Raw genomic sequence first — 12,093 nt, 5'->3', positions numbered from 1 at the left:
AAAAGAATTTATCCCCAATCTCATTAAGAATAACTTTTCTCGTCTCAGTCGCACAAGTTTCTACAATTTCTTTTTGGATTGAGGGAGAAGTCAATTGATTATTTCCTGGAGCATTTAAATCAAATACCTTCCTTACCTCTTCACTAAGATCACTAGTATATTTGAGAAGCTTAAGAAAATGGCATTAATATATTGAGGTTGCAGACTCATCATGTTCCTGAAAAGGCAAACCATCCAAAAGATGTCGAACGACACATACAACTATTGTTAATCAAGTATGATAATCAACCTCCATTACCGAGCATTTTGATGATAACACATAATCGACATTCTCACTTTGATTTTGATATTGCAACCACTTTTATTTAGCACAAGCGTGTGTACTATTTGTGTTTATGTCCTAACTATTTATTCTAAGTGTTCAAATTGATTAGAAGTAATATACACAAGTAAACCAAAAAGGCCTTAATGAAAATAAAGAAACAACTGAAATAAGTCCAGAACTCAGAAGCAGAAGCCCACGCCGAAAGTCAACAGAAGACTTTCCCTTTCTGAAAAAATATCAGAAAACAAAAGACTCTGTCATAAATCCATTTCTCTTTGTCATCACAAATCAGGAAATGCACAATAAGGAAACTTTAGTTTTTCAAAGCTGTGTAATTAATCAAAAGATCCTTAATCACCATGCCTTATCCCAAACAGCCCAAACGTCTAAAAAAGACGACAATAATGACATCGATTGATGAGAAACAACACGAGAAAGTGACACTTATCACGAAGTCAGAGGCACGACAGGAAAAGTAGTGAAATGACATCAAGTTTTCTGCAATGACGTGGTTTGGCAGAACCTTATAACATTTCATCATGTTTCTACCTACTACCATTACCTAAAAAAATAACTAGTGATAACGTGTCACACATACAGAAATAGAAGATAGAAAGCTTGGTCTGGCACTCCCGGTAACACACCGATCAAACATCCAGTGAATTCACTCTTCGATTGTCCTCGGAAATGAAGTCCTAAAGCACTTCGGACCAGAAGTTTCAGGGAGGAGGGACATCTGATATCACACAATTTATTCTTTATACACGTGCACCAATAAGAGGCTCCCTTTTAAAACTGTAATCGTCGGAACCGCATGAACCAATCAAAATAGGTCTTAATATCACACACATCCTTGCCCATATCCAACGCTGCAATTAGCGGAATCGCATGTATGGTTATTGTGACCGTTACTTACCTCACCATTGATTGACCACCACTTGGCCTTATACTCGCATTTAGAGCACACAACCTACATCTCCTTTAAATATAAGGTACAAAGTATTTCAAATAGATTATTCACTCTATTTTATTTGCTCACCTAAGCTCATATACTATTCAATATCATCTTATTACTGATTTAAGTATTAGAGTGCGGTCGTCGGTTTCCAACCCCTCTTTAACTATTTTTTTGTCTTATCTTTATGTATCCTCAAGAGTCATGAAGTTCAGCTTAAATTCTCTCACATCAATCAGCATACAAATAGTTTTTTCTTTTTTTAATGAAATAAATAAATATTTTTTATAAGAATAAGGTGTAGAATTACTTTCAACATAAATAGTCAAAAACTATTTTATCTTTAAAATCTAAAATAATATAATTAATAGTAAAATTCCGCCTTTGAGAAATAATTCAACAATTATATAAAAACAATTATGTCCAACTTAATTTGTTTGGACGTGAAAGCGATATTATTTTACAAGAAAGTTTATTACATCAAATACACTAAATTATCCCTATACTGAATTAATATATAAATTAATGTCAATTCATACTTTAGTCAATAATAACATTAATTGTGTAAATAATCATTTATATATTTATTTACCTATTGGTTATTTAAATAAAATTCTAAATCCTAGACCCCTATAAAAAGAATATATTCTGTAGCATGTGATGTATATGTATTTCTTAGTCAAATTGCAAATGGATACTATAGAATAAGGATAAGATCCAATTTTACTTCTAATCTTTTTAGAGAAGTATAAATATACTTTAATGTTTAAAATGGTAAAATATTATCCATAATATTTTCAATTTGAATCAATTTTGGGTTTGATAACGGCCATGAAGCAATTTCACGTCCAAGTAATAGAACCCATGAAACGAGATTCTTGACTAAGTCTGGTAGCGGGGAAAAGGAGCAAGAGTAGGAGTTTTAATGAGTCAGAGGTTCGCAATTGGTCAGTTAGAGCTCGACTCGATATGGCTGGACTAGAGGATTAACAAGTTTGAGCCTTATTTTCTTTTGGTTTGGCTCGAAAGCTCGTAAACAAACTCGATTTAATTAGTATATATATTTCATTAGTTTTAATTATATATATATATAACTTCGTTTAAATTTGTTATAAATTACATAATTTAAATTTGTTATGAATTATACGTTAAATTTATTTTATGAGGTTTAAGTTTGGTGTTTCTTTCCTTAGCTAAAATTAAATAACAAACTATTAAATAGGTAATTTGACTACATTGGAATGGAGCCTTTCGCGAGCTTTTCTCGAGCCGAGCCCACTTTTGGTTCTCTTTTAACTCGAGTAGAGTCTAAAATTTTATAAGCTTGAGCTGAGCCGAACCTACCCAAGTTTGGCTCGTTAATACCCCTAGAAAAGAGGATGCCTGCACACCTTCCGACTATCAGGAATCACTCCTTATACGAATGTTCCTCTATCTTTATTTGCACGGTAAAGCTTGCATACCCCGAACAAATAAGGAATTAAATAACAAAATGTTAAAACTTAAAAGAGGTAATGGAGATTCAAATGAAGCCGTTCGCAACCCGCATCTACTTTTGGCTCTCTCGAGCTTGAACCGAGCCGAAATTAGGGGCAAAAAAGAAAATAATTGTAACTATTAGGTACTGAATTTATTTTATTTTAATTTTTTGAGTAGAAACTTTTATCTTATTCCCCTATAAAACACATCGAAATGTCTGTCCCTCTTACCAGAAGTCACATGCTCAATCTCTCAAAATAATAAAAAAGATCATACTGAAAATGGCTATGTTTCTTGGCAAATCTAGAAATTCATTCAATCCAAGAGAGACAGCAGGAAAGATCATCACTTGTAACGGTAAGATTCAGACAGAAAAATCAAATACTTTCACAAAAACAACATATGTAATAATTAATGAAAAGGTACTTTTGTTTTTCCTGAAATAAAGCTGCTGTTCTTGAGGCTCCAAAACAACCATTAGTCTTGGAAAAGATTCTAGTTGATCCTCCTCAGGAAATGGAAGTCAGAATCAAGATTCTCTACACGTCTATCTGTCATACTGATCTCAGTGCTTGGCAAGGGGAGGTAAATGGAAACTCCCTTCAGTAGCGTTTTCTCATTTTATGTCTATTTCCATTTCTAACTCAGTCTTTTAGCTGTGTTTTTCTCGAAATAACATTTTTCAGTATCCATTTTCGTTTCTGTTTCCATTTCCTAACTTTTGTTGTTTTTCTTTAAAGAATGAAGCTCAGCTAGCATTCCCAAGAATTCTAGGACATGAAGCTGTGGGGTAAGATGTTCATAACTAAATTAATATACACAAAATCAACGGAGAAAATAGCAGGGATGGATTCAGAATTCACTAAGAGACACAGAATAGAGGTGTTTGAAGTGCTCCTAGTATTGATATTTTTTGGGTACTTTTATAGAAAGAAAAAAAAAAACTCCATTTACAATTCTACGTAGCTTTTCACGTGTTTTCAACTACCAATGAATGCTTAAATTCCGTCTGCACCTTTCTTGATCTGTCCATGGACGGATCGGGAGGGAGTTAGTAAGGGCTTGAGCCTTTACTGGTCACATAAAACGCTGAAAATTCTATTAAAATTGTATAAAAGGTTTTTTTTATATATAAAAACCATCACAAGCATCCTCTATCAGTGAATCCTAAATCTGTTTCTGGATCTATCCACGGGGAAAAGAGAGTGTACATGATCTCTTGCACCTCCGGCCAGTGGAATTCATCTAAAAAAGTAATTTTTGGATGCTTTTGCTGAAAAAAGTTGACTAGACCACTATTTCGACCCCGTTGGAAATCCCAATAAGTAGGTGCTGAAGTTCTGTGCGCTCTCTCTAAATCCGTCCCTCTTGCACCTCAGGCCACTGGAATCCATCTTAAGAAAATTAATTCCAATCGGAGCTCGGGGATGCTGCAATTGCACCTCGGGACCCTCTTTTTTGGTTCCGCGGCCGTCTAAATTATTATGCATATATACTAATATTGGATTTGCAGAATTGTGGAGAGTGTGGGAGAAGGAGTTGAAGATGTGAAAGAAGGAGATCATGTGATTCCAATTTTTAATGGAGAATGTGGAGATTGTAAATACTGCAAAAGTGAGATTACAAATTTGTGTGGAAAATTCAGAGTAAATCCATTCAAAAGTGTGATGGAAAATGATGGAAAGTGCAGATTTAGAAGGAAAGATGGAGGACAACCCATTTTTCACTTTTTGAATACATCTACTTTCACTGAATATTCAGTTCTTGACTCTGCTTGTGTTGTTAAGATTCCTCCTGATTCTCCCCTCAAACAGATGAGCTTGCTTAGCTGTGGTGTCTCTACAGGTAAATAACTCTATATTTAATGTCGTTCACAGTTTTCATAGAATTTTCGGTGAAATTATGATAATGACAAAAGTTTTCTATTTTTTTATATAAGATATATTTGTTGAGCATTCGATAATGGGAAAGGTACAAAAATAAACCTAATGGTTAAACCTGTTTTTTATCAGTACCCCTATGGTTTAAAAATTTACAAAATGGTATCTTGATATTCATTCCGTTAGCAAATACATGTCAAATTGACTAATTGTGTTAATAAAGATAAGAGAAAGTAGAAGAAAAATAAGAAATTAAAGAGAAATAGAGAAGATGGTGTAATTGATTTTTATTTTTTTATTTTGGGGTTTGTTTGTGATAATTAGATAATAACGGGGTTAATTTATAAAATAAATAAATATAAAGATAAAATCAACTATTTTCCCTTTGACTTTTTTTAACACCGTTATTCAATTTAACATGTGTTTGCTAACGGAATGAATCTCAATATACCATTTTATAAATTTTTAAAACACAATAGTACCGATAAAAAAACAAATGTAACCATAAGGTTTATTTTTGTACTTTTCCCTTCAATAATTATGAATGAAAAGATAAGTTCACACGAGTTAACTAACAAAATTACTATGAATTATTCAAAATAAATGTGATTTTGATGCAACAAATAATGTTAAAATGATGAAGGAGTTGGAGCTGCTTGGAATGTTGCTAATGTACAACCTGGTTCAACTGTTGCTGTTTTCGGTTTGGGCGCCTTAGGCCTTGCGGTTCGTTTTTTTTTTCTTTTTCTCTCCGAATTTTTCTCGAACGTATAGATTTATCTTTAACATATGTTATCAAACAATTTCAGTTTTCCGCTACCTAATAGAAAACTTGAACGGATTGATTTTACAGTTATTCGACTGGCATGTCAAATTGTTCAAACAAGTTTATCAATAAAATGAGACCATTTTATTTTGACAGGTTGTTTATAACTGTTTTAATAATATAAGATACATTTTAAGTATTTTTATGATAAACTTATAATAAACTTAAATATTAATATTTTGTTGTTTTTAAATGTTTTAGTATTATAATAAATATTTTAGATATAATTTTTTTTTGGTAGGAAAAGGAAAGGAAAACAAACGAACAAAAAGTCTAACCCGGGATCAGTCTAGGAAGGCTGACCCCAACCTTATCCTCAAGAAGAGTAGACAAAAGAAAAGAGGGAGGAATAGAAAGGGTAGAAACACCTAACATCCCCCCATGCCCAGCAGCTGCCAAGCGATCCGCCACGCGGTTTTGCTCCCTATAAATATGGGAGAAACTAAGAGCCTCAAAGGCAGGACGAAGCCTCAAAATAGCTTTGATCAGATTCTGGCTATTAAGATAAAAAGTCTGGCTATCAGAAATCCTCTTGATTGCCTCCAAATTGTCAGACTCCACCGAAAGCCTCTTAACACCCATGCGAATGGCAAGTTTAATACCTGAAAGAATACCCCAGAGCTCCGCAGAAAAGAACGAGCCCATCCCCAAGTTATGGGTAAACCCAGCCAGCCAAGCGCCACCAGCATCTCGAAGAACACCTCCGGCAGCAATTCTGCCATTGCTAAGGCAGGAGCCATCCGTATTCAGCTTCACAACCCCTTCTCTAGGCTTACTCCAACCAACTAAATGGACCACTTTATCCGGGGAAGGTCTCGCAAGGGGCTCCCCTTCAAAGCTCTTTATAATAACAGAGAGCTTTTTCGAGAAGTAGTCAAGTAAGTCAGGGATAAGGATAGTCTTCTCAGCAAATAACTCTTCATTCCTCCATTTCCAAATTTGGTGACAGATAATAGCGAAGAGAATGTCACCGTGCTCCATGTTGGCCAATAACTTCCCATTGGCACCATCAGAGAACCAGTCAACTACAGAATAAGCCATGAAAGAAGGGAGGGTGTGGTGAGGGAGAATCCCTTCCCAAATCTTTTTACTATTAGGGCAATCCCTCAGAGCATGGCACAAGGTTTCCACATGACCTCTGCACCTACTACAGGCTCCTGACTTAGCCAAGTGCCTTCTGTGCCTGTCCGCATTAGTGAGCAGCCTGTCCTTGACTCCCAGCCACAGGAAACTTCTAATGCGATAAGGGATTTTAAGGGCCCAAATGGTTTTCCAAATCTCCAAGGGGGGATCAACCCTATTAGGGGAAAAAGCTTCATAGGCCAAGAATAAATGACATTATTAGTCAAGGCCCAGCAGTGTCTGTCTTTATCCTCCTCTTGATTGCTAATCTTAACTCCTCTAATCTTAAGGAGGATCTTCAGGCTAAGGAAGGAATCGAACTCAGACCAGATCCAGTCTCCCTCTGAGTCCACCACATCAGCAACCTTCCAGGGACGGATATCATTAGGCGGAGGGGAGCTACACACTTCAATCAGCGGTTTATCACCAATCCAGGTGTCATCCCAGAAACTAATGGATTTACCATTACCCACCTCCAGGCCAATCCCCGTACAGAACTCAGCAAATACTGCGCTAAGCCCTTTCCAGAGGAAGGAGCAGCTAACAACCCTCTCCTTCGGGCCACCAAAAATTCTATCATTCTGATACTTGCCGCACAGAAGACGAACCCAAAGAGAGGAGGGGCATTGCCACATTCTCCAAAGAAGCTTCATTAAAAGGACTTTATTGTTGTCCTTAGCTTGCCTTATACCCAGACCCCCCCTGCTTTTAGGCTGGCAGGCTTCCTTCCAAGGGACCAGGTGAACCTTTCTCCCCTCACCAGACTCTCCCCAAAGGAAACGCCGATTAATCTTATCAAGATCGTTAAGAACCGGCTCAGGGAGTTTACAGGCTTGCATGATGTGATTCGGAGCCGCGCAGTTGACAGATTGGATTAAGGTAAGGCGACCTGCAAGGGAAAGAGAACTAGCTTTCCAGCTAGCACATAAACCGTTAGTTTTATCCAAAATGTCTTTAAAGGAGGCTTTGGAGACTCTGTCACTATGAAGAGGGACCCCAAGATACTTCACCAACGATTGAGTCAGGGGGATGCCAGAGAGCTCACTAAGTCTTCTGCACAAGCCGTTGTCCATGTTCTTGGAACAAAGCATACGAGACTTTTGGATGTTAATCTTCTGGCCAGAAGCATCACAAAAGCAATTAAGGATATCCATCACCACCTTAATTTGCTCCACATTACCCTCCACGAAAAGCATCACATCATCAGCAAAGAACAAATGGGTAATAGGGGGGCAATGTCTGCTGATGGAAACAGGGTGGAGAGTCTCCTTGCTCACCGCCTCTTGGATCAGGTGAGACAGTCTTTCCATTGCAATAACAAAAAGGAAGGGGCTCATAGGATCCCCTTGACGAATACCCCTGGAGGGGGAGAACTCATCAGACATGTCCCCATTAATCATAACCTGGAACACAGGAGAGGAGATGCATTTCTCAATCAGATTCCTCCAGTTTTCCGGGATACCAGCTTTGGCTAAACTATCCAGAAGAAAGCTCCAGTTAAGTCTATCATAGGCTTTCTCCAGATCCAGTTTAAGAGCCACAATCCCTTTCTTTCCTTTTTTAATTTTCATGGAATGGACAACCTCCTGGGCAATAACAACGTTATCCATCATTTGTCTACCAGGAACAAAGCTCCCTTGATTCTGGCTAATAATATCCGACAGGATCTTCCGGATTCTATTAGCCACAATCTTGGTAATAGCTTTGTACAAAACATTACAAAGGCTGATAGGTCTCATCTGAAGAAAGGAAGAGGGCTTATCAACCTTAGGAATCAGAACAAGGAGGGTCTTATTAACCAACCTGATATCGTTAGAACCACCAAAAACACCTAACACAAAGCTGTAAATGCCCTCTTTCACAGTATCCCAGTGTTTATGATAGAAGCTAGCGGGGATACCATCAATCCCAGGAGCCTTAGTGGAACCGATGCTGGAGAAGGCCAGATCAATTTCTTTGAGGTCAACAGGATGGAAAGCATCCTTAATAGCATCCTCCCCTAACCGAGGAAAGGAAGTATCAGAGTAGGCACTCTCCAAGTACATCGCTTCTTCTCTGAACAGGTCCTTGTAGAAATCAAGGGCAAGACGCCGAATGTCCTCCTCCTTAAAAATCCAAACACCATTGGCGTCTTTGATAGCGTCGATTCTATTCCTCTGTCTTCTAATGATCGTGGAGAGGTGGAAAAACCTGGTGTTTCGGTCCCCGTCTTGAATCCAAGTCTTCCTAGATTTCTGGAACCAAATGAGCTCTTCCTATCTAAGCACTGCTTCCAACTCGTTCTGGAGAGATCTAACCTGGTATTTTAGATATAATTGATGTTTAATACATCTGATGTCATAATTAAAAATTGAGTTAAATAATAATAAATTATTTTGTTTAAATTTTATATTAAATACAATTAAAATTAATTTTGTGTAAAAACGTTAAGTAAAAGCACATCATTTTGTAATGTAAATATGCAATTTTTTTAAAAATATGGAAAATTTTAAACTTTATATTTTTTGTCATTTTCGTCTATATATATTTGTCTCCAATAGTTGACCTCAATTAAATTTCCAGTATGATTGAAATATAATTTGGGGACCAATATGAGATTGAGTGTCAAATCAAATATCATATCATAAAATACTGTATATGATATAAATATAATAAAAAATAAAAATCTTATCAAACAGATTATTTTTTATAAATCACATCGTCGTATCAAGAAAGTAATTGTCGTATTATGGATAACTTCATTTGTGTTATCGGATACCAATTGTGGAAATAGAAATTCATAAGATTTATTACATCATCGATATTCAACTCTATTGTATATCGGGTATAATATATCCGACCAACCAAAAAGAGTGTTGTATACTAATTCATAAAAGACGATTGCTGTTAAAAAATAAATATATGCAAATAATATTATTTAATTGGATGTGTAAGTATTGTACCAAAAGTATTATAAAATTTTATTCCGTAAAAGATGGGTTAATCTAATTAACAGTTGAAAAAAATAGGCTGGTGAAGGAGCGCGCTTTAGAGGAGCATCCAAGATAATTGGTGTAGATATCAATCCAAACAAATTTCCCAAAGGTATACATACTATATTATACTACATATGTTCACGGGCTGAGTAAAATATCTAGTAATAGGTGAACAATCCAATAATATAATCGAAGTTTTAGTTTGATTCAATGATTTTTATTTCCTGGTTTGATTTGATTTTCATTTCGACTTAGTTTGGTGGTTTTATTCGATTATTTTGTAAAAAATATCGATTTAATCAAAACCGAACTGAAATTTGTATATAAAAATAATATAATCTCAACAAGTAAATCAAAGTTTTTAATTTTGAAAATGTCAAATTAATGTTTAAGTTTATTTAAATTAAAATTTATAAGAATATATATATATATATATATATATATATATATTTGATTTTTTTATTTAATGCTAATTATATATGAAATTAAGATAAGGTTTTGCTTTTCTGATGAAGGCAGAGCAGTTGGAATGACAGAATTTATAAATCCAAAGGATGGGTCAAAGCCAGTCCATGAGGTAATTAGACTGATTAATTAAACGGCTAAATCATGTGTATTTACGAAAAAATTAGACAGTGCTATTTGAAAATACATGGATAAAAGAATTGATGTTCAAATTATTTAGGGTATAATAAAAAATATAGAACTTTTATTATAACTAAGTGAGGATTATATCTTATGTAAATGATAATACGTGAGTTAACGGGGAGTTAAAGATATGCGTGACAACTTTGTTAATCAAATGCTAGAAATCTGAAGGTTACATGTATTTGAATTTTTTTTTGTAAGTAAATTTAATTGATCGGTTTGATTAATGATTGGATTAGCTAAGGTTAAATTGAAATACACGAATTTATTAATGAAATTTAATCAAACACATTAATTAGTATTTGATTTGCAGCTTAATTTAACTATTAATGATGGAACTAAATCTTAGAAATAAATGAATTTGCAGAGAATCAGAGAGATGTCTAATGGAGGCGTAGATTACAGCATTGAATGTGTGGGAAAGCTAGATGTTCTACGAGAAGCCTTCTTGTCCACACACGATGTAAACTCAAATATCATTTTCACTTTTTATTGTTTTTAGAAACTGCAGATTTAATGCAAATGTATTTAAAGATACATATTCATCTAGTACATACATTCACTAAAATTCGCATTTTCTTATCTTTCTCATCCTTCCTAATAATAGAACTACCGATTACCAAAATCTAAATATGTGCGAACTTTTGAATGAAAGGGTTGGGGAAAGACAGTGTTAGTAGGAATATATTCAAGTCCGGAATTGATACCTCTGCATCCAATGGAATTGTTCAATGGTCGAACCATCACTGGAACAATCTTCGGAAACGTGAAAGGAAAGACTGATTTACCTAATCTTGTGAGAGATTGCATGAACAGAGTAAGTTATTCAACTTCATCTCGATATATAAATACGTGTGTTGTTTTTCATTCTTTTAATTTATTACTTATGTTTAATAGGTTGTGAATCTGGAGCCATTCATAACGCATGAACTTCCATTTGAGAAGATAAATGAAGCTTTTGCTCTACTCACCAATGGTGACGCTTTGAGATGCCTTCTTCACCTTTGATTCTTTTCCTTTCCCGAACTTTTTCGGTTTTTGTTAATCGATCAATTTGATGTATTAAAGATAAATCAATTATATAGGTTTTTTTTTTTTTTTGAAAAGTGTTAAGTTCATAATTAAAAAAAAAAAGAGAATATCAAACTTTGTTATAACTTGTTATTCATTTTATCTGTATTAAGTTATATTCATTAACCTTGAAAAAAAAAATTCTTAAATGGAACATAGATTATAAAATAAATCCATAACTTTAAACTAACTTTTTTTAATGTTATGACACTTTTTGTTTGAAGAAACGTTATGACACTTAAAATTCGGGTAAATTTCATCTATGGTGTACAACCTTTACCCCATTTCACACTTTGGTGTACAACCTTCAATTTGTCTCACTAATATATACGAACTTATAGGTGACCTCCCACTATGGTGTACAGCAGGTAAAAATGACCGGTCAACGCTCAGTCAACGCGCCACCTCAGCTTTGACCAGTCAAAAAATCAAAAAATTCAACAACTTAATATAGAATTACTCATATACCCTTATCTCCCCATCTATTCATCTTCTTCTCTCCATTTCTTTCTCTCTCAAACTCATCTCTCTCTAACCTCTTTCTATCTCTTCAATCAAACTCAATTTCCTTTAAAATGCCACTGCCATGGCTTTAGATGTTGTCGAAAATGCGTTTCTTTCTCACGAACTAAAACACCCTCTTCCCAAAACTTCTGATCCAGCGCTCCAAATCATCGGCAATTTTGCCCCTGTTCCTGAACACCCCATCCTTCACAATTTACCTGTCACCGTACAAATTCCCACTGGGGATTTTCCATTGATCTGAACACACGGTGGTTAGGGCATCAAATTATAGGATTAACGAAGGGTAT

At 35.1% G+C, this 12,093-nt stretch overlaps 1 protein-coding gene across 1 annotated transcript; it reads left to right on the top strand.

Annotated features, from left to right (window-relative positions):
- Nucleotides 1-3,000: 3,000 nt before the first annotated feature.
- On the top strand, nt 3,001-11,311 carry LOC136214867 (alcohol dehydrogenase-like 3). The gene is made up of 10 exons (XM_066002900.1): nt 3,001-3,116; nt 3,208-3,344; nt 3,500-3,549; nt 4,273-4,604; nt 5,283-5,365; nt 9,596-9,671; nt 10,078-10,139; nt 10,578-10,673; nt 10,866-11,027; nt 11,108-11,311. The coding sequence occupies exons 1-10, from the start codon at nt 3,041-3,043 to the stop codon at nt 11,216-11,218; spliced, it is 1,185 nt and encodes a 394-aa protein (XP_065858972.1). The 5' UTR covers nt 3,001-3,040; the 3' UTR covers nt 11,219-11,311.
- The last annotated feature ends 782 nt before the right edge of the window (nt 11,312-12,093 follow it).

This window comes from Euphorbia lathyris, chromosome 1 (assembly GCF_963576675.1).
Source record: "Euphorbia lathyris chromosome 1, ddEupLath1.1, whole genome shotgun sequence".
Classification (NCBI taxonomy): Eukaryota; Viridiplantae; Streptophyta; class Magnoliopsida; order Malpighiales; family Euphorbiaceae; genus Euphorbia; species Euphorbia lathyris.
The sequence above is the reverse complement of the archived record's forward strand: the minus strand, read 5'-3'. Positions and strand labels throughout refer to the sequence as shown.

Bases quoted from the DNA above. Each gene is read 5' to 3' on its own strand.
- LOC136214867 (XM_066002900.1), top strand. From the start codon at position 3,041: ATGGCTATGTTTCTTGGCAAATCTAGAAATTCATTCAATCCAAGAGAG. The intron at 5,366-9,595 runs GTTCGTTTTTTT...TGAAAAAAATAG, and splicing joins TGGGCGCCTTAGGCCTTGCG to GCTGGTGAAGGAGCGCGCTT. The intron at 11,028-11,107 runs GTAAGTTATTCA...TATGTTTAATAG, and splicing joins TGAGAGATTGCATGAACAGA to GTTGTGAATCTGGAGCCATT.